The sequence below is a fragment of the Aulostomus chinensis genome, chromosome 2 (assembly GCF_037954235.1).
Source record: "Aulostomus chinensis isolate RoL2024-O1b breed Wild chromosome 2, RoL_Achi_v1.0, whole genome shotgun sequence".
Taxonomy (NCBI): Eukaryota; Metazoa; Chordata; class Actinopteri; order Syngnathiformes; family Aulostomidae; genus Aulostomus; species Aulostomus chinensis.
In genome coordinates, this window is record NC_141321.1 from 30,749,484 (window position 1) to 30,772,768 (window position 23,285).

Genomic DNA, 23,285 nt, shown 5'->3' on the forward strand with positions numbered 1-23,285 from the left:
CATGTCTTTGATGTGCATTCTTGATGGATGTTAAGCTGCATCATTGTTAGGTCTGTCAAGAGGCGCTGCTGTGGGGAATCAAGTCAGGCATGCATAAATTATACCATTAAAATTTTAGGAAAATACTGAAGTCTACCCCAACCTTCACCTTAAACCACTCCATGTGTTTACTGAGCTCCTGTGAGCTTGCATTTGTGCCCCTGAGCGTTCTGCAAAGAAACAAATTTCCAAACACTGCCAATTAGTGTGTGCTGACAAAGGCCTGAAGAATTGTCAGATTAACCACCGTCGGGTTTTGATTTAGGCGTCAGTGCAGTGGATTCTGGATAATGCATTCTGAGCATGGGATTTGCGACTCGTTTTAGACGCAGCAAATATGTCCATTACTCATCAGACAAACTTCAATTCTCAGGCCTCTCAGGGGCTCCATTATGAGCAGAACAGAAGTCCGCCTGCAGTCGGCGAAGGGTGTGCCCAAAGACGAGGACTGGAAGAGGAACAGCCTTCAGAGGTTACACTAGGGTGCTTAGTGCTGAGCCTCAGGCATGTAACTCAGATTTAAGAATGAGTTAGCGTGTCAAGATAGCGTGTCTTGCAACAGACCACGCCTGCACCTGTCAGGTGTTCTGTGGCATGCCTGTGTTTCGTGCGGGACAGCGTGTGTGCGTGTGTGGCTGCATGTTAGTAAGGCATGTCTTTTTTGCGTGTGTACTCCCTCTTCTTGTCGCACGTAACTGCATACCCCAGTGATGATGGAAGCTTGTTATTTACTCAACGAATGCAATGGCAAAGGATCCGTGGAAACAGATAAATATTTATCAGCACATACAGAGGATCAGCAACTAGGCCAAGCAGTCGCTGACACATTAAATCTGGTTATATAAACGATACCATTTCTGTGTCACCTTGAACCGCTCCAGCTATCTGAAGTTGTTCTCACCGCTGTTACAACCAAGCAATGTCAGATTTTCATAGGTCACAAATTTGACCCCAGACACGTAGGTAACAGACATTTCTCATAATCCCTTTTGCTCAAAATCTCCACTCAGCTGCCGTTCAGTGTGGAAATGTGCTGCAGGGTTTTAGCTTCACTGGGTAAAAACGCTCATTTGAGTTTGATGGCTGGAGACATTCCAGATGCTGCACATCTCTTTATTTGCCTGTTGAATTTCCTTTGATATTAAGCCTCATTCATGTGGCTTTCAATTCCGGTCACCATCGTTCCAGTTGATGGTTGACAGTCTTCCTTCAAAATACGGGGTGCTAAATCATGATTAAATGATACATCAGATTAGGTTTTTATTGTAAAAAATCTCAAATATAGAACTGAAGATGAGGGGGCCTCTAGATGCATCATGGGCCCACGGAGGGCCTCTGTGGAACGCCTGATTTCTATAGAAAGTCGCAAGCCTGGACACCACCACCAGCATCGTTTGGTCCTGTATAAACAAGCAAATGTCATGATGGCCGTAATGGTCGTTCATAGATATAATGACAAAAAAAAAACCTGAGCATAACCAGATGTGTTCATCACCTTAAGCGCCCTCTGGAAACACTTCTGTTGACGTCTAATGGAATTTCCAGCCCTTCACGTTGGGTTGCGTGACCGTGCAGCACCTTTTCTTAAATGCTGCCCATTTGCTGTAGAACCCATGAATACTTTCACTCAGTTTGTCACGTTTTTTTGTGTGTTGAGCTCTCACGGCCACCTTAGACAGATGTTTAAACAAAGCAGTGAGGTGTTGCTTCCTTTTACACCGCTTTCTGAATCTTACGATCAGTTGTTCATAAAACATATTAATTATTGCAGCTTTAATATTTGCTCATTCCGTCAGAATATGTCATCTTGTCTTTATAAAGCTAAAACCTGTTGCTCTGGTGGACGGCTGGATGCTGTTTGTTCTCTCATTTTCTTTCACTGCCTGTAGAAAAGATTCCCCTGCAGTCTTCATACCAGGCATCTGAATTTAATTTGCCCGGACAGGAGAATTTAAGGGGCTAATTGGAAAGTGTAAGAACTATCACAAACCAGTAGGGTTCAAACTCAGTGCGACTGACTGGGTCGAATTCTCCAAATGCCTAAGGGAGGCACAGGGGTGGCATGGATCCGGGGGAGAGTGGATGCTGGGTTAGGTTTGTGCTCCCTCTTGCAGCCTGGGTCAGTCTCATTCACTCTTCATGTAACGATGAAAAAAATAACACACAACTTTGTACTAACTATAAAATCTGCTCCAGCCCGTGTTCAGCAGCCAGGAGGGAGACATCGGTACATTCGAAGCCGCTGTTCTGGCTACAGAACTGGTTAGTTTCATGCCAGACATTTGCTGCTGTTTTATTCATTCATTTGTGTTTTACCCCACTGTCGCAAGACGTGGGTCCCTCTGTGATTCAGTCCCAACAAACAAAAGGATGGCTGGAGTCGCAAGTAGGGAATGAGCTGTGCATTTACGAAAGAACTAAACCATAAAGCAGCGAAGCAATAGCCACTGTTCACTGTGTGATGTCCCACAAAGAGAGAGAGAGAGAGAGAGAGAGAGAGAGAGAGAGAGAGAGAGAGAGAGAGAGAGAGAGAGAGCCTTGTTGGCCAGAGCACTAGAGGGGCTAAGCCCCTCCCCAAGACCAACAATTCCCAATTAATACAAAAAAATGACACTGTTTCTGGCCACAACATAGTCGTAACCAGGTTCCACATTAAACCCACCAACACAATACAAACACACATATCATCATTGCAATAACACACATACCTGGCTCTGTTTGACCGCTTAAAACCCCAAATACCCCCTCCACTTAGAGGAACATGGTATGGCCAGCACCGTATCTGACGCCATATAAGGCGGCTGCTTCAGCCTCTGTGGTTCAAACCCCAGGCACAGAGGAGGAGAGCATCAAAACAGCTGCATAGGTAACCCATGAGTGAATTAAGATAATAAAAGATACCTGAACTGATGTCTAGTGGGATTCCTCCGTGCTGGTGGAGGAGCTGTGTGTACAATGTCTGTACATTTGTCCAATGTGGTGCGTGCACTCTCCACGGAAACAGAGGGGACGTATGTGTTATATGAACCAGAAATGAATGAACATGTGTTACCTTTGTGTAGTGATGGGGCCTTCATCACTCCCACCGAGATCCTTCCCCAACCATGTGTTGTTGTTTTTTTTTATGCTGAAACCTAATCAGACCTTAACTGCAGTGGAGTCAGAACTATAATATTTTCCCCCGAAAATAGAAAAAAAGAGTTTCCAGCATTTTGCTTGAGGTTTTGCTACAGGGGATTTGCTAATGTTGTACTGTAGTGGGATTATGCATGAAAAATGAACATAATTTTGAAGTTATGAGAATATGTTTGCATTCAGCAACCAAATTGCATTTTTGTCATAAGATGTAACAACTGAGTATCTGGCTTGGCAGAAACATAGGTTTTTGTGTTTTTTTCCCAGTGTTGTAGAGATTTCTGGATACACCTTGAAGATCCCTGTGACTACATTCTTCCCATTCGTGAGGGGATGGAAGCTTATAGCTGCTACTTGTACAGTGCAAAATTGAAGTTCAAAGAATTTTCAGGAAGTCAGTGTCACTGTGAAAATCCCTGAAAATCTGAAAATATTGATTTTGAATATTTCCTTGGTGAGATTAAGGGATGTGATTAGCTGTTTCTATCTGGAGAGACGACTCCAGACGCTCCAGATGGTCCTGGCTGCTCTGTTGTAATCACGGCTTCTGGAGGCTTCAACTAACATGCAGATTTTTTAAGTGTGGTTGTCTGCTGACGTGTGATTTAATGTTCAGACACATCGGCGGGAGCCTGTTTTAAGACTCGCCACAAATTATACACTCGTTACAGTTGCATTTTTTTCAATTTCTTCTTTGATTTTCGGGGCATGTTGATGCTTTTATTAGATAACTGACAGACGACAAGAGATAGTGAGGCAGTGAGTGATGGAGAGTGAGACAGATCCTTGCATCTATCATACAAGGAGTAGCTGTGCTAGACTGAAGATGAAAGAGCTGCTAATTATCTTCCTCTGACACTTTAAAGTGAGATTCGCTGTGTTTTTCTGAACCCTAAATGTTGATTTTTACTCTTCACTGTTATGGGCGAATCAGTGTTTACCTGGAATATTTTGAATGTATCATATGATCCAATTACAGTATCCCTCAAAAGACACACTCACACACACACACACGCACACACACACACACACACACACACACACACACACACACACACACACACACACACACACACACACACACACACACACAGAGGCCCAGAGGCCCAGACTGTTTGAAGTGACAGGCCTGTCGTGCATGAGGTGTATTTATGGATGGCCACCGTGTGCCAGTTCGGAAATTCCTCTCATACTCGGAAACATCTGGCCAAATTTTATCTGTTGTATCTTTATTTCCATCTAAAGATGCTATCACATAGTTACACAACTCGCCTAAAATACAACATCAGTGGAGCCTGGCATCCCAGCGGCCTGGATGAAAGTTCTCATGAAATTTATTGCGTCATAGATTGTCTGAGGTATTAAAAGATGGGTATTTTTGGAAAACGTGTACTGGTTAAAAAGGTGTATTACTGCTAGAATACAGCTTAACTCAAGCTGAATTTTTTTTTCTTCCCTATTCTACTTAAATTTTATGAGTGCATGTTAATGACCAATCTAAAAAGAGTTGGCACACTTTTATCATGTTGTATTAATTGTGATATGGTTGTAAGATGTTATTAGGTATTATAAGGAGAGAAGAAAAGCATGGATTCTATCCTCACAGAAGTGTTTTTGCTCTCAGTGGACCTCGTTGGGGTGAAGGTGACTGATGTACAGTCGCTGCATGAAGGTATGTGAACTTTTTGCTTTGACTTGCACTCCATTGACCTCATCTTTGCTGTCCCCTACAGGCTGAGAGGAAAGCCTCCAATTGCATGACAAGTGGTGAAGGAAATGAGATAATCTCTCTCACTCTCTTTGCCTTTCTCACACTGACATGGTTCTTAAATTGTTTCATGTTGTTTTTCCTGATGGTTGCCCTGGCAACGACTGTTCTGTGAGCAGTGACTGCACGGCAGGAGGCGGAGCTGTTAGGTGAGAAGCCTGTCAAGTAACGCGCGTGCAGGATACACACGTACACACACACACACACACACACACACACACACACACACACACACACACACACACACACACCTAGATGAAGGTGTAGAGATGTGCATAATTGATGTGCGACTTTAAAAAAAAAAAATCCCATTGTTTATGTGTGAAATGATCTATTCATTAGTTCATTCTCTCAAACAGAGCAGATTTTTCTCAGTGCGCTTCAAAGGATCAAAGCATCAAACGCAGCAAAAGGCCAGACAGCGTGAACCCAACAGCCACAGATCAAACACACCGAGTGTAATTTCTCTGACTGAACTCATTCTGGACTGAACACCTCTCCGTCGGTGGGTGCGAGCTCAGGCAGGCCCCCTCTGACAACCTGCAGTCTACAATTATGCCTCCAGCTGTTTATACCCAGGCATTTGACCTCTGACCTCTGATACCTACACTTTTCATAATGACACCTAGCCACGCTACAGTTCAAGAGTGTTTAGGATGATGACTAGAGGCATGGGATTTTTTTGCACATAAAAGTTAGCGTGATTAATTTTTATAAACAATAACTTGCGTGTTTGTGATACTAAGAATATTTACGGACAGCGCGGCAAGTAGCACGAGTGACCCAGCTCCCTCTGCTGGAGCAGAGACTTCAATTAAATAGTTGGTTTCAAATATAATGGTTCGGGGAAAAAAACAACAACACATTTTTAAAAATGTTAATTTGGTCATGAAATATTCACAGTGCTTAAGTTCTCCCCGCATCCCCAGTAGCTCTTCCCGAGATCTGAGTTGCAGGTCACCGGTGTAAATTCTCAGGTGTTTTTCACGTGTTACTTCAGGAAAAGAAAAGCAACAGACACTTTTAAACATCATTGATCAGACATCAGTCTTTACTTGGGGTTCGTAAACTTGCACAAAGTGAGTTCAGAAAGAAGACCAACATCACTCCTGTATTAAAATGTGACACTGGACTCAGGAGGCCATTAGTTTGGGTAAGAGGTTCTCAACCATTTGCAGCCAGGAGATGCACTGAGAGCACATTGAGATCTAGTTCCAGTGTGTATTGTTTGGATTCGTCCATATTATTTTAAAATTTCCAAAAGCTCAAACTAGGTGCCTGAAAATCACAAAGTATTTGGTCTTATTTATTTGCACAGGGAGTTGCCATCTGGTCACATGCAGAAACTTGAGGTGAAAGTGGAAACGCGTTCTTCTTCCAGGTTTGACCTGATGCACTTAAAGGCGTCCACGAGACGCATGTTCATGTGAGGCCGATCAATCATCTTCACACTATTTGGTGTGGATCTGACAAACAAAGCTTGTTAAAGCAACATTATGGAACACTTTTGGCTTAAACTTCCAGTTTTACCATCATGCGAATAAGGACAATGATATTCTTCAATATAGTGGCATAGACATGATTCTTAAACCCTAAAATAATTTTTTTTTTTTTTTATGGGTTTACATGTTAAAGGCCCGAAAGAAGGTCAGCATCTCACAAGAGGTTCAGATATTTTCACCTTTATATGCCAATATAAAGATATGTCAATGGGAACCGCACTCGCGAATATGGAAGTGTTTATGTACCTTAAAAATGACAGTTGCTCACAAGTGGCTAAAGGAAACTACAGATGTTGTCGAAGACATTAATCATCATAAAACAGAGAGAGCACAAAGCTTCGCGAGGGTGACAAAGGAGACCATCCCTGTGGCACTCTATTCTTCCTCTCTGCACCTACGAAATGACACAATTTCAGCTGATCAGGCACAAAACGTCTGGTGGTTTATGGTGCTGCTAGCTCTGCAGCATCAGGAGCATTAAAGACATCACAGTAAAACCAAAAGAATCCACAGGTTTATCGGATCTGCAATGTTCATTCTTTCCCTTAAAGAGACATATGAAAGGATGAATATGGACTTTGACAAACCTTTATTGAGAGATGAGCCCTTGCTGGTGGCTGCTTCACAGTACCTTCTTACAGCAGCGCTCTCGTGCACATGCCATCCGCCTCCCCCCAGGTGAGAATACTGTGTATGTAACTTTCCTGCCAATGTAAGTGTGCTCTAATGACAACATGACTATCTGCCCTGCATGGATCTGCACCATTTTACTGATGCATAAATCACTTAAATCTCTTTAGTTTAAATATCTCATGCTGCGTATTGTTTTTAAGCTGCCGATACAAATATATTGCATATGTGATGTCACTTTAATATTATATTTACAGGAACATGTTGCAGCAGTATGGCTTTTTCTTCACACTTGCACTTGACTTATTGCAGATTTTCCAAGATACTGTACATAAGGCTATCTCTGTTTGTCCAACAACACGGTCCATACTTCACAGTGGAGAATCGCTGCTCAGACTTGATCCTGCAGGGAGGTGCAGGGGAGGCTCACAGTGCGGGTCCTGGGTCTTTGTACCAGTGCCCTGCAGGCAAACTGTCAGTGGGAGCAGAGCTTCCCTGGACAGACTCAGGAACAGGAAGAGATGAAGACGATAAAGTCCATCGTTTGAAGTGGTTCAGCTCAGAGGCACAGCTCAGCGACTAAGACATGAAGGCGCAGACGGCATCTTTCTCATTCTCTTTCCTGCACGCACATCCCTAACTCACATTCGTGGCATACGGAAGCCAGCAAGCCTTTGCCTGCTGTGGTTAAGAGACCCACTGGTCCAATTTGTATCTCTCTGTCTCACTGTCTGTAGCAGTGCTGAGAGTGCAATGTCTCCTTGTCCAGTTGATCCCAGCTGTTAGGAATTATTTACATGTTTGACCGCCAGCATCCGTTAACAAAGAAACAAAGAGTCAAGTTTGGTGTTTGCTCTGCTGCGTCTGACTGACTGTTACTGTGGGAAAGGTGTCAAAGGTCAGGTACTCAGCATGAGATCTCCTTGTCCAGAACCCCAATCCACAAAATCCACCTCCCCGCTGGAATGAGGGGGACTGTCCAGGGAGATGCCTCGCCGCTCCCCAAACACCTTCTCCTGGAGTTCTATTATGTCATTGCGAATGTCGGCCATCATCAGCAGAAGGAAGTCGAAAGAGCCGGGTGGTCCCTGAGGACAGACAGGGAATTCAGGAATTAAGATTTACTACGTGCCATTTTTCACTGAGCATGACAGTCAGTAATCAGGATATTAAGGTGGTAGATGTGGATCTCAAACACATGAATAAACACTGCACAGTACATTATGTAGTATTCTGTACAGTAAATGTGTGCAGGGTTGTACAATTAAATTACAACTGCGTCTGAAGCGAGTCAAGCCGAAATCGTGTTTATGGATGAGATCGTGTATTATTCATGCTACGTTTGGTTCACTTCAGTTCATGTTATGTCACGTCATCCTACGTAAACAGCTGCAGGTATCGTTGACTAATGTGACCTTAACTTGCGAAATTAACGGACAAATCCACCATCGCCTTGCATGATTTTGTGAAGTTACAAGAATGGCAAGAGGTGAAGTTATGGAGAAAATAAGGAAAATCCTTCACACTGTCTTGTTATTAGCAGTCACAAAAGTTGACAGAAAAAAAAAAGTTTGGGTGCTCAGATCTTCATCAGGTCTTATTAGAGGACAAAGAGAGGATGGTCAACCTACATGGACCAACCAGGTCTTTCTTACTTTAAGAAGTTAGAGTTGAAAACGTGATCTGTGAGTTTGTGAGTCAAACTTACAGGGGGACCTCTGGGACCTGGAGCTCCTCTGTCTCCCTGTACATGAGAAAACTCATATTAGTTTCAAGAGATTTTACTTTCTAAGAGCTGTATAAAAGGTTCAGAACCCAATTCCCTGAGATCAGTTTGGAATGTTCCATCGCACAAAGTGACAAATCATTTTGCTGAATGAGTCCCAGTTGGAGCAGACGCTGTTGCAGCTTCAGTGGCCTCCAATCACAGTGAAACACATTTAAAGCGCGCAGTGTGAACACTAGATGGCACCGGCGCAGCTCCACAAATACGCACACACACACACACACCCACACCCACACCCACACCCACACACACACACACACACACACACACACACCCAGTCCATCAAACAGAGGAAAACACAGCGTATAAATAAAAATGAGGTAACGCTGACCTTTGATCCATCTCTTCCTGGTGCACCAGGTGGTCCCTGCACGCACAAGAAGACACACGTTTGAAACGGTTCAACACAACACCTGTAAGCCAGTAGTCAACGATATGAGGGCGAGCACGGTAGTAATTTTTAACTACAAACGGCTGCCGTCTCTGAAGGTGTGTCAGACCTCACAGCACCTCAGCTAAACTGAAAGTTATATAAAACAATTTAAAAAGTTTGCTCGTGTGATGCAGGAGTGCTGATAAACACGACCGAGTGACGCCGCTCCATGCTTTCTTCTAGTTTAACAAGAGTTGGTGATGGCGGCGGCCAACTGCGAACCGTCACTGAACCGATAAATGTGACATCAACTAGTCATGCAAATGAGGGCAAATGGGAAACAAAGAGCTCACCTAAAGTTACTGATCAACAAGGTTCAAATATATTGTCAGGGCTTTAACTCAGGAACAGAACAAAGATCTCCACCAATCATTGTCTAAACCTGTCCTACGAATCTCTTCCTTCATCAAACCTCGGCACGTCATTGGCCGATGGGCTCATTTTCTCTCTGCATCATACTTATGTATGTATTTATTTATTATTTAATTATTTATTTTACCACTGGCCCCCTGCGGCCTCTTTTGATGTGGCTCAGGTCTGGCTCAGGACCCATGGGTCCCATGTCTCCCCGGGGACCACGAGGGCCTGGAAGGCCCCTCTCCCCCGGGTCCCCTCTCTTTCCTGGCTGTCCTGGGTGTCCTGTGAGGACAGACGGAGCAGAAATAATGACTCTTACTACCCACACGTGCCAACATGTAGACATACAGAGTAAACAAGAAGCCACATCATCTCTCAGTGTTCCATGTAGATCTGGACTGACTTCTCCTCTTGACTGCTGACCAAGCGTGTTCCTCCTCTTCTGCTGGTCTTGTAGATGTAAGCAACGTGATTACTGATGCTCAGCGCATTAATCAAAAGAGTGCCAGAGAGGATCTTTGTAGTTAGCATCACCACAGGTTCCCTCAACCAAAGGTCAACTTTGGATTTTTGTCACAAATAAGCTCCATATTGAACTAATGTTTCGGTTTGGGATTTTTTTTTCTTCTTACTTTTAAGATTATTGAAGGTCAAATGCCAATACGACACTTCTGCACCGCTCTATAACTCTCTCTGAGCACACATCTAGACACTGAAGGTACAGTGCCTCACCTGGGACCCCAGGAGCTCCTGGAGGACCAGATAGACAGGGGCCGTCAGGAACTTTTCCAGCCCTCCCCAGAGATGGTTTGTCACGATTGTGGAGGAGGTCAGGCACCTACAAAGAAAATAGAAAAGATGACTATAAAAGAGGGCAGCACGGTGGTGTAGTGGTTAGAACTGTCGCCCCACAGCAAGAAGGTTCTGCATGTTCTCCCTGTGCCTGCGTAGGTTCTCTCCGGGTACTCTGGCTTCCTCCCACAGTCCGAAGACATGCAAATGCAGACTAGGTTAATTGGATACTCTAAATGGATGGATTATAAAAGACAAAAAAATGAAGGTACAGCATGTGTGATTCTTTATATTTCCACTATTATAAATCGTTTGTTTTTTGTGATTCACTAAATCGAAACATTTCTTTTTCTATTTTACAACGCTTATTTTTACAAGATTTGCCGGGGAGGTGGAGCACGGGCCACAGAAGAACCCACGAAACTTCGAGACGGATCCAAGGTTCTATTTTCATTTTCTTTAACATAGGAGATGGTTTACAGATGATTTACTGATCAGATAAAAGCTCATTTGAGAGCGTACTAACGGTCGCCACACAGCTCTGCACCCCCTGCTTGTCCTTTCGACAGCAACACATTACCTGGTTCTGTGACTGTGTGTTGCCAAGCCTCAGTTTCAGCTGCAGCAGACTATTTTTCATGTTGATAAAATCCTGACAGGTGAAGGAGCAGGTGCCAGCACTCATCAAGGTGTCCGACTTCCCCGCCGAACTCACTACAATCAAAACACACAGTTATAGGACGTTAATTGCAATTCTAGGAAGATACCTCTACAAAAAGCCAATGTCTGAGTGTTTGTTCGTCATCTTGTGCATCTTAATCTCAGCGATAAACCAGAAGCTCACAGTTGTGAAGGGGGATGCAGGAACGCTGGTCCGGAGCGAGTAAGTATCCACTGCGGCAGTGACACAGGAAGCTGCCAGCTGTGTTGACACACTCATGGTCACACGGGCTGCTGCCTGGGTCCTCACACTCGTCAATATCTGTGCAGGTGTGTGAGACAGGGAGGAAATCTTACATCCATCCATCACCACCACCAAGTTCACAACAGCAAATGCATTTTCTTCCCTTCAAAAATCGTTCTGTAAATGTCAAGATTTGGCAGTCTGGAGCTTTTTGAGTGGAGCTGCCATCCAGATCTGTGACCCCGCTGACGCCACGCATCAGTGTTACTGATTCTGAATGGTATTTTACAACATGAGGTGCAAATTCTGATTTGATGCATGGCAAATAGGAAACATGCTTCACAGCAAAAGACGAAGAGGGTGCTCCCTCTTGCGTTTTCATTGATCTTTCATGCAAGAGTGCTAAACAAAGGGCTCAAGACCCACATAGGGGTCATTTATTGAGGTCACCAAATGATCGTGTAGAGCAGGGGTGGGCAACCATGTGCCATGGAGGGCCGTGTGTATGCAGGTTTTCCTTCCAACCAAACACTTTCACAGGTGATTCCACTGATTCACACTCTTCTGTGGCTGAAGGTGTGTTAATCAGTGGAATCACCTGTGAAAGGGTTTGGTTGGAAGGAAAACCTGCATACACACGGCCCTCCATGGCACATGGTTCCCTACCCCTGGTATAGAGGGAAAAAAAGATTTTTTCTTTTTTTTACATAAAAACTTTATTTTGATATCATTTTTCTCATTTTAGACTTTTTTGAATGTGTGAGTCAGTGCATCTCTGCTTGAAAACTATATTTAAAAAAAAAAAAAGTACAAACTATCAAAACTGTAAACGACAACAACAGATCTTAAAACTAAGACCAATGTGGAGATACTCTTGTACTCTTACATGTGGGCAGGCTCGGTTAGGGTTAGGGTTAGGGTTAGGGTTAGTGATATGAGGATACATTTAAATTATTGTTCTTTTAGGTCTCAAGTACACATTTTGACCGTGACCGACAGTGCAATTACTGAAGTATGTCGAAAAAATAAAGGTGGAATGGTATTTGGGATTTTTAGGTGGTCAGAAAAGGATGAGAACAGCAGTGCTGGGTGTTTTTGTTTTTGTTTTTTTTTTGGTATGTACATTTATTGATATTTCTTTTCTGTGATTTAAACTGATATGGACTTTGAATCTTTATGTTTGTCTGTCAAACAAATCCAAAGAGAAGTTATTTGTTGGAATGTGAGAAAGAAGTATTGAGAGAACATGAAATATTCCACGTCTGTCGCATCATGGCAGTAAAAGTAACTCGTGTTTGACGAGGGGAGAGGACACTGACCCAGACAATAAGGTGACCTGTGATTCCGGTGTCTTTCACGGTCGAACCGATAGCCGGGATAACACGTGCAGACAACTCGTCCAAAGTTATCAGTACATTGCTGCTCGCAGGGCGACGCAGCACACACATCCACGCCTACGGAGAATGAGAGAGAGAGACAGAGAGAGACAGAGAGAGACTCAGTTCCTCAGTCCATCCTATAAGACTGACCACCTGAGGAAACCATTAATTCTTTTACCACCTTATTACATTCATGTTCATGAGATTAATTTCATAAAGCTACAACATCAGCACCGAGGCCAGATGATGCTCTCAGCTTTGAGATGAGGGAATTTTATGTGTGTGTCCCTGAACTACTCAGATTGATGAACATATTATTTTTAATTCCCTTTCATCAATAATGAAAGGGTCTTCCAAACTATATTGGAACATCCTGGTGGTTTATCTGATTCCAGGATTTATTTTTTTAATATTACTTCAAAAGCTCAAGCAACAGCTTCCACTGTGCATAATCCTTTTAAGTAGAAGAAAATCTGCAAATACTGAAGACTGTTTCATGTGGAAGTGTCTGCTGAGCCACAGGCGTCAAACTGTTGTTCAGTTTGTTCAACAGTCCTTCATGGTCATGGAGAAACGGTGCCCTCTAGTGCCTGTGGTCATGTACTTCAGGTGTACAGAGGTCTACAGTAAAGTGGTGCTGTGTTGCTTCTTCGTATCTGTCGATCACTCAGGGTGTAAAGACGCGTCCACATCTTTTCACCAATAAAATGATCTGAGAGTATCTGGACAGCAGACAGTACCGGACGTGCAATGCAGGAACAAAACAAATGTTAGTTGAATGAATTAAAACTTGATTGAAGAAAATCTGACAAATAATGTGTTTTCTCATTAGCGGTACAATGATGCCTTCAAGGCATCAGATCCATTTGCCGTAAATAGAAATTTGGACTACATCTGCTGGGTTGTTGACACAAACTGATGCACACAAAACAAATGCACAGACACAAAAAATACATACACATTGACACACTTATCTTTAATACACATGGATGAGTCTCGCATGGGGGTGTGCATGACAGACAGGCCCAGACTTTGGTTCCCTGTTCTCTTGCCACCTACACGCCTTTCCCCCTCAGAGGGAGCAGGTTGTTCTTGATCCTTGTTTTGAACCCTCCAGAGCACCAACAATTAACTCGCTCTGAACCTCCAGATAGAGCTCTGGTTTTTTATTTTGCTAACCATGATGACGCCTCACTCGCCCCTTCCTCCCGTTCCGCCCTCCCCCGTCATGATGAACACATGTGGCATGTGCAGTCTCAGGCCCACCCAGTAGCATCGCATCACCTGTGTGTGAGCTGATGAGAGGAAGTAATCTTGTTTTGGGGTTTGGGCTGTTCTTATCTCATATGTCTACTCACAGGCGACTGAATTTGATTGTTCATCCAACTGTTTAGGTGTCGGGACCTGCTGTCAGTGACGTAACTGGTGAGAATGTGGGCCAGTTTGGAAGACAGAAACAAGATGAGTGTCCCGTAGCACTTTTCTTTAAACACTAAAGCTCTTTTATAATCTGCCACGCATGCTAATAAGTAAATTCAATAACTTTATAATTTCAATCATATTTTCTGTTTTTGTAGCTTGAGAATGACTCTGTAATATCTGTCCAGGGACTACTGAGAGAAAATAGCCTGCTAGCTAACTCTGGCCCATTTACGGCAATGTTTATCACTGTAATGTGCTCTGTCCCTCTTAAATAAACCTTGAATAAGATATGCAGTTTATAAGAGACCAGTACATGACTTCAGTTAACAACAGAGTAGCAGATCTGCAGCACCATCTGGTCTGCATATGCATGTTTAAGATCAAGGTGAAGGCCTAAGATGAGGAGGTAAGACATCTGTCATCCCAACATTCAGCGGCAGAAGCAGCTCCAATCACACAGTCTGAACATGGAACCTCCTTGAACTCTGCTCTTGATATTCATCCATCCATCCATCCATCCATCCATCCATCCATCCATCCATCCATCCATTTTCTAACACTTATCCTGTTAAGGGTTGCAGAAGGGCTGGAGCCTATCCCAGCAGCCTTCGGGTGAGAGGCGGGTTTCACCCTGGACGAGTTGCCAGTCCATCTCAGGGCCAACACATACAGACAGACAACCATTCGCACTCACAGCCACACCTACGGTCAGTTTAGAGTATCCAATTATCCTAGTCTGCACTTGCATGTCTTTGGACTGTGGGAGGAAGCTGGAGTACCAGAGAGAACCCACACAGACACAGGAAGAACCTGCAGACTCCACACAGAAAGAGCCAGTGCTGGAGCAGGGGCTTGAAACCAGAACCTCCTTGCTGTGAGGCGACAGTGCTGACCACTGCACCACCGTGCCGCCACGCTCTTGATATCTTCTAATCATTTCCACTAATGCTTCTTAGTTCACAGTTGCTAAACTTTCATGTTGTGCTGCTGTTTTTCAATACTCTTTGAGTTCAGTTGTGCAGAGCAAAGTCCCCCAGAGCAAATAAAGGTTTACTTCATTCATTTCTATCAATTCTTGAGTTACCATCATTTCTTTTTTATGGAGAAGAACATGTGCCAGCTGCCTGTGCCAAAAAAATATGGGCAGGTTCCCTTTCAGATGCTTTGTTGTTTGTGCCAGCAGTGTGCAAGATAGCAAAAATGAGGCCTTAACTTAACAAAATTATTCCAAATTGACAAAAGCTGACCATAATATCAGCATTATGTGGACTTGTGAGGTCAACAGAGACCAATGTGTTCTGCAGACCTTCCTTTGAGCAGAATGTTATAATCTATCAACTGCTGCAATCAGGAAAAGAGATGAGATTTAGAGCCTGTTAATCAGATGTGAGACTCCTGAGTCAGACGTGGGCGACAGGGTGTGTGGTTTACCTACTTTCAGGTATGCACTGGCCCATCACAAACCGGAATCCTTCACAGCATTGCCTCCTGCAAGAAAAAAAAAAGTATTTACAGCATTTCTACCAGTTTTGGTTTAGGTTTTTTTTGTGTGTTTGCACGTTGACATACAAATCTTTTTTACCCCAGCATGAACCCAGACAAGAACAGGCTGCCAGAGTGACAATTAGCAGAAATGTTGATATTAAATTATTGTTCCAGCTATTTTTTTGTCTCCATTGGTACTCTAGTCTCTGCTTGAATCCTAACCAAATATGCAATAAGTTCCTTTAGAATCTTCGCTTACGTGAAGGGAGCCTGTCTCGTCTGAGAAGTGAATATCTGGAAACCATTTTATCCCCAAATGTATTTATGGTATTTGGCAATGACACTTGTCTAGCCATCCCATAACAATCCATGTTACAGACACTACAATTGGAAAAATTGAGAGGAAATATCTAAGAAACTGGAGCCGCATAACCACACAACAAATATCACATGCATGTACTTGGAGGAAAGAAGGAAGATCATGTCCAACTGCTGTCCTAAAAAGTACAAGCTGTTACCAGCTTGGATTTAACATGCTGCCTCATTTACGGCTTCCTCAAAACAACTGGTTGCTTTTATTCTCCTCCAGCAACCATACAGTATAACCCTTAATCACTTGAAGATCCCCCCTCCTTCTCCTGAAAGAAAAATAACGCATAAAACGACGATGCTGGTCTAAACTGATGAGATCCAGATGAGGATTCCTTTAATCTGCAGCTGGTAGCGGGGTGCGTTGATAGGGGTGGATAAAGCTGGGATGGAGACAAGTCGGAGACAGGAGTGAGAAGGGTTAAGGGGAAAATGATCACTCATTCAGTCAGTCAGTCAGTGAGTCAGTCAATCAATCAGTCAGTGAGTCCGTCAGTCAGTCAGTTAGTTGGTTTAATTTGTTACAGATGCGAGTTGAGTCCAGGAGAGGAAGCTGATATGTTTGTGTGGAAGAAAGTAAAATGAGTGGAAGATTCAAGAGGGGATAACCTTGATAACCTACTTTGAGAACAGACTCTCACTCTAAACAAACTCCTGCAAATACCAGGACTCACGCTCTCAAGAGTGCGAGCGAGATTTTCTTCTTTTCTGAGTGCTACCGCTGTGCAAGGATTCGTTAAAACAAATCAATCAAACAATCTAATCAGATTCAACCTGGCTACACGATGCACAAAGTGAAAGAGAACCATTGAACCGAATGAAAACCGGTTAATTAAATACACTTTTGTGACGGACGAATGCTGCGAATCAAGCTCGGTGCCTTCGTGAGTAACATAAGCGAGCAATGAAAATTTTCATCTAGACAACCCCCAGCCCCCACAGCCATGAAAACCAACTGATCCAGATCAGGCTACATGACCAGCGACATCATCAACATTCAGCCTGTCAGTCAGAAATGCAGCAGCCTCAGCGGCGGTCCCATGGGTGTCTCTGAAGGACAGGAGAGGCCCGGTGTCTGAACCAGCGGATGACAGGAGGCAGAGGGGTGACCTGTGTGTCTTTGTTTTGAAATGCGTAAATATGTTTGACGACAGGCTGACCTGAAATGTTTTTGCCTCTATAACACCGGCCATTACACACAACACAAACAGAGTGTGTGTGCAAGATTGGGGTGAAAACAAGTGTGTTTTCTGAGGAGAAGATCTCTCCTTCTCATCCCTTTAGGTTGTGCAAGTGAGTTTGAGAGTTCTGTGCAGGATCTTGGTCTGCACCTGAGTGGGATTGTTCAATGCTTTCACACCTGCCCGATGGGATCTGATACAACTGGACTAAATGAGGCAGATGTGGCTGTACCCTGAGGTGTCTGGGAGTAGGTCTTCCCAGGGCTGCGCTCTCCTGGATGGACACCTCCGATGTTCCTGGAATCTGCTGGAGCTGAGTAAACGCTCCAGTTACTCCTGGACCCACCGTGGATCTCACCTTCCGTCTCCAATCTTCCTTCGACCTTTCAAAATCTTCTCCAGCTTCTCTTCCTTGTTCTTCCTGTTGTTGCAGTTGCTCTGGATTGCTACATCGGCGGCTTTCATCTGTTTCTAGTCGACCATCACAGCGTTGGGTTGGTTTGCCAACACCTGCTTTTTAGTCTGGTACTTGAAGTCTCAAAGGATCTTGGCTCTGCCACTTTCAACCACATTTGGTGGTCTTTTGGACTTATACTTGGGGACTTTTTTGTCTTTATTCAGTGCAGATGTTCCTGTGTCCTGTCCCAGCAGTATATACTCTCCTGTTTAACATCCTTCACCTCACTTCTAAGGGCTCAACAGTCTCAGGTGTGTCTTTGCATGGCCTGCATCTTGGATCTTTCTCATTATGGTGGAGCCCTGCCTCAACTGATCTGCTACTTGTTTCTTCTACAGGAGCTGCTGTGCTTTCCGGCAGTCCTGCTCATCTTCTGTCAGTGGGTCATCCCATCGAGGGCTTTAGTATTTTGTGACACCTCCTCTTTCTCCTCACCACTTAATGCCTGTTGAGATCAGAGTTTAGAGTCATAGTCTCTCCAGCGTGTCTTGGTTCTTCCCAGAGGCTTCCTACCATTTGGAAGTGGCCTGAACACCTCCCCAGGGAGGCATCTGGGAGGCATCCTGACCAGATGCCCGCACCACCTCATCTGACTCCTCTCGATGTGAAGGAGCAGTGGCAGTACTCCAAGCTCCTCCCAGATGATGGAGCTTCTCACGCCGTCTCTAAGGGAGAACTCAGCCACCCTCCGGAGGAAACTCATTTTGGCCGCTTGTACCCGCCATCTTGTCCTTTCACTCATTCCCCAAAGCTCACGGCTGTAGGTGAGGGTAGGAACATAGATCAACTGGTAAATTGAGAGCTTTGCCTTTCAGCTCACCTCCCTCTTCACCACAACAGACTGATGCAGAGTCCGCATCACTTAAGATGCAGCACCAATCTGCTCTTCGATCTCACAATCTGGCATTCCCTCACTCATGAACAAGACCACAAGGTTCTCATCCCCGACCCAGAGATGGCACTCCACCTTTTTCTGGGCAAGGACCATAGACTCAGAGTTAGAGATGCTGATTCTCATACAACAATATACAGAAGGACGAGCACGATTTGATGCAGAGGGTGGAATCCTCAGGGACCCCAGTGGTAACAGGACCCCAAACCTGGATGAGCAGTTCTAGCAGAGTCCAGGAACAACATCAGAGATATCTGTCAAGAAAAGTGCAGTCTGAGGACCAGCTAAGATACTGCACAGAACGCTTAAACCCCCAGACCTCTGGTGGAGGACCTGATCTTGAGGAAGACACAAAGCAACCGGGAAAGGTTCAGAGGGAGAAAACCACAGAGAGCGAAGAGTATATTAAATATGTTGAAGTCGTATTATTTCTGGCATCAAAACACCTAGCATTTTTTTCAGAGAAAAAAAAAACCTCCTTAAGCAGTATTGTCTGTGTGTGTCCATATCTGTGAGATTGCATGTGTGTGTGAGCTGTGTGAGGGCTGGGACACTGTGCAGTAATTGGGTCCAGCCTTGTCCTGTCAGTCAGGGTTTATTAGCGAGAGCGCTCCATGATGCTAGCAAGCTCTCTCTCCTCCTCCTCTTCTTCATGTCCTCTCTGTGCACTTTATTTCACTTATTCCTACATCTAGTCCAATCTGAAACATGTCAATGGATGTTCAGGTCTCTCATTGCACCCCATAACTTTAGTAGCTGTTGACATAATCTCTGTTTCGCTCTCTCTCTTCTCCCCTGACTGACATGTTGTTGGCTTATTTTCCACGGTGAAACCAGAGGAAGTGTCTGCCTTTTCCTTCTCTCTTTCATTCTGATGCATATCTATCTGTCCTCTCAAGACTCGCTTTGGCCAGGATTGCTCAAAAGTGATGAACAGCTACTTTTACATCATAGCACCAAATAATTTATCTTCCAGACCTTTAGAAACAGACCTTCAAACATTGATTCCCCATGAACAGGGCTTTCTTTGCTACACAGAATATAAGAAAAGTGTTTCTGAGGTTTACTACCTGGGGACTGCTGCAGCACATGAAAGTCAAGGAGTTTGGCCGATTGCAGGACTGAATTTTGAGCCTCTGGAGAGACTAACATCACTACACCAGGATGATGTATGAAATTCACATTATATTCAACATGTCATTGAAGTGTGTTATTTCATACGGTGAGAATAACAGGAACAGAAAATATGACTAAAATATCATTTTATCATACCTTTTATATAATTTATAATAGCAGATTTAAACAATAAAAAGTTATAGAACGCAACTTGATGTCCTTGCCATAGGGGTGTCAAAACTGAAAATTAATTCATTTGTTAATGTTATTACACTATGGGTCACTAATGTGTGTCAACTAAGAGTAATGAGGGTGTGTGGATTCTGTAAATATCACTTCAGATGAAGGTAAATAACTTGCAGATTAGATTTGTACCCATGTCAACAAAATTGCACTCCATCACAGGGCCAACACATATAGACAGACAACCATTCACACTCACAGTCACACCTACAGTCAATTTAGAGTATCAATCAGCCTCATCCACTCTTGATGTCTTTGGACTGTGGGAGGAAGCTGAAGTACCGGAGAGAACCCACACAGACACAGGGAGAACATGGAGACTCCACACAGACAGAAACTGTGCCCGAGCCAGGATTCGAACCCAGAATCTTCTTGGTGTGAGGTGACAGTAGTAAAGATGGAAATTTTAATTTCTCGTGGTGGAGAAACCATCCATCCATCCATCCATCCATCCATCCATCCATTCATTTTCTTCCGCTTATAACTGTTAAGGGGTGGAGCCTATCCCAGCAGCTAAGGGTAGGAGGTGGGGTTCACCCTGGACAGGTCACCAGTCCATCGCTGGGCCAACACATATAGTCAGACAGCCACACCTACAGTCAATTTAGAGTATCCAATGAACCTCGTCCCCTCTTGATGTCTTTGGACTGTTGGAGGAAGCTGGAGTACCAGAGAGAACCCACACAGGAACAGGGAGAACATGCAGACTCCACACAGAAAGATTCCGTGCCCGAGCCGAGACTCGAACCCGGAACCCTTTTGCTGTGAGGCGACACTGCACCACTGTGCAGCTTTGGTGGAGAAACATTCAGTAAAATTTCAGGCGTTCTTGAAGACGTGGGTCAGGTTAGATTTATGCGTGTAGAAGAAAATATGTTCCAAAAATAACAGGCTTTAAGATTCTCACACACATTAACATCTTGTTTAAATTGTGAATGCGTACAAGAAGCTAAAGACGTGTGGAACTCCTTGCGCAGATACAGTTTTACAAATCCTGCTGCACACATTTGCAAATATCCTCTTCACTAGAAACAACATGCTGTCCTGTTTAAAGTTTTTCACATCTATCATGTCATAAAAAAAATGTGCAGATGTCAGGACACAAATAAGAAATCCAATCATGTAGAGATCAATGGACTGATTTATTCCAGAAACAGAATTGAATTTTTCTGCACATCATAATTATCTGTGTGGAGTTCAAAGTTGTGCATTAAATAGGAAACCTAACATAAGCGACTGTAACTACTGTAAGGACATTGTGGCAGCTTATCTGTTCTGCATGGAGCTTTTATCATGCAGTGGCTCAGCCTGCAGTACGTAACGTCTTCTACATGACATAGACTGACCTGCAGTATGTATTTCTCTGACTTTGTAAACCCTCACCGAAATCAACATTAGTCACACGTAACTTCAATTTACATATCTTTCACAGCTGATTGGTTCTGCACTAAGAAAATACATAGTAGCCTGGCTTACAGGAAGGTTTGGACAGCCTCTCTTGGTTCTGCTCACAACGCTTGCTGACATACTGTCAGTGTGGATATTATTCTAAAGTGTAACTACTGGCTGGCTGCTGAGTTTGACACCTAGAGTGCAATAGGTTACAATACACTGGAAATTAAACATACATAGGTCACACCAGTCCCTCAAAAACTCATGTTTGGCTGTGATTCAGATGGTGCAGATCCCCTAGGCTGCTGAAATGATGGCTGGGTGGTGAATAATTTGAAACAAGTGGGGAAAAGGGTCACTAACCATGACAGTAGTGTGTTTTGAGATTGAGTGATGAGCGTCTAAAAGCTCTCAATACTCACTCGACACTTCACGCCGTGTCATTCTCTTCTCTGATCTGATTTGTGTACCAGCATCAGCTCCTCATCACTTGTGCCGTTAGTGTCTGACCCAACACCCAGCGAGAGGTACAGCCAGGCCCGCGTACAACCTCAATCTACTGCAGCAGCTGCTGCCAAAATCAGCATGGCAGCACTGGAGGAAACAGTGAGACAGGTTCCAGAGGCAGCCCTGGACCGGGATCACTTTACACTGAAGATTATGTACTTTTGCAAGGGGTCTCCTTCCAGGGGGGAAATGCTCACTGTTATGGTTTCTCATCCAGTATTACTGTGATTTATATGTGCATTTGCAGGCAGGAATGCGCCACAAGGACAGGATATTCATTATAGTGCAAAACCCCCCCCCAACTACCTCCCCAAGCCCCTAACCCAGACAGTACAGGGGTTCCTGAGAGCAGGGCACAGTATGAATGATGCTTTCCATAGATGATGCTGCCACCACTGCACGTCATGAGCCACATTCACATTGCAGAGGGTTCCAGTTCATGTCAGATGGAAGAGTTTCTACACACCATCTGCAAAATGATCACACGTCTCGTTCCTCAGATGGTGAGAAGGAAGAGCGGACAGGGAAGGAGGCTGTTGTCTGCTGTAGGTTTTCCTCTTGGGACTCTGGTGGGAGGAACTCAGGAAGTGGAGCTCAGTGGAGGTCAACGGCCTCTTGACACACCAGGACAGGAGACCAACCGTGTGTGTGTGTGTGTGTGTGTGTGAGTGTAGGTCTTGTCATATTGATGGATGCTTCTTACTGATGTGGTTTATACTTGTTACACTTTCAGCATGCTGTATTAATCAAACATGCTGTAACTGATTTATTTGCTCAGAAAACCTCACGGTCACGAGCTGCTCAGGAACTTGGCTGGTCGAGTTGTGTATGATAGTGTGATGATGGACGATGCTAAAGCACATTAGCCTGATAGGGCTGTCAATAAAACATATTTGGGAGGCTGTCACATCACATTTTCACATATTTGTTTTGGAGTCTGTAGTTTTTAGTCTTTTAAATGTGTTTCTAACTTTCTTTTCTGCTGTTGCTGGTGGGAGATTAAAGGAAAAACATTTTTATGAGGAATTCTGTCCATGATCCCATATGTCTGCCTCTGTGTGTATGTGTGTGTGTGTGCGCGTGTGTTAAAACAACTCTGCCTCCAAAAAAAGGGTTATTTGCCCTTTTCCCCTTGCCCCTTTTTTTGGTGACTGCAAAACTGCTCAAAAATGTTATTTTATAAACTTTCAAGCATATTTTCTGGCATAATGGACATCTCCTTCCCTTCTGGAGAGGTGCTCGTTCACGGTAGGATGAATAGTGACAGTTGAACCATGATGGCGTTGAACTGGAGCAGTTCTAATTAGATTGTTTTTAGCTAAAAATCAAAGTTTTTTGGGGATTAGAAAGACATGGGTTATAATGGACGATGGGTTGGACAGTTTGTAAAAACATTTTTAATTACTCCAGGTGGGCTAAAGTTCATCTTTTCATGTATTTGTCTTACGAAGATCTGCCAACATGTCCTTCAGAATTCTGATATTCATGTTTTGTGT

At 43.9% G+C, this 23,285-nt stretch overlaps 1 protein-coding gene across 1 annotated transcript in view; it reads right to left on the minus strand.

The window, feature by feature from the left end:
- Nucleotides 1–6,002: 6,002 nt before the first annotated feature.
- The window catches only part of LOC147269720 (collagen and calcium-binding EGF domain-containing protein 1-like), a 41,547-nt gene continuing 24,264 nt past the window's right edge, over nucleotides 6,003–23,285 (minus strand). The window contains exons 3-11 of the mRNA XM_086195714.1: nucleotides 15,583–15,635; nucleotides 12,666–12,800; nucleotides 11,287–11,424; nucleotides 11,023–11,156; nucleotides 10,383–10,488; nucleotides 9,793–9,932; nucleotides 9,192–9,227; nucleotides 8,783–8,818; nucleotides 6,003–8,162 (exon numbers count right to left, since the gene is read on the minus strand). Of these exons, the coding sequence (XP_086051840.1) occupies nucleotides 7,974–8,162; nucleotides 8,783–8,818; nucleotides 9,192–9,227; nucleotides 9,793–9,932; nucleotides 10,383–10,488; nucleotides 11,023–11,156; nucleotides 11,287–11,424; nucleotides 12,666–12,800; nucleotides 15,583–15,635 (967 nt within the window). The 3' untranslated portion in view covers nucleotides 6,003–7,973. The remainder of the gene's footprint in view (nucleotides 8,163–8,782; nucleotides 8,819–9,191; nucleotides 9,228–9,792; nucleotides 9,933–10,382; nucleotides 10,489–11,022; nucleotides 11,157–11,286; nucleotides 11,425–12,665; nucleotides 12,801–15,582; nucleotides 15,636–23,285) is intronic.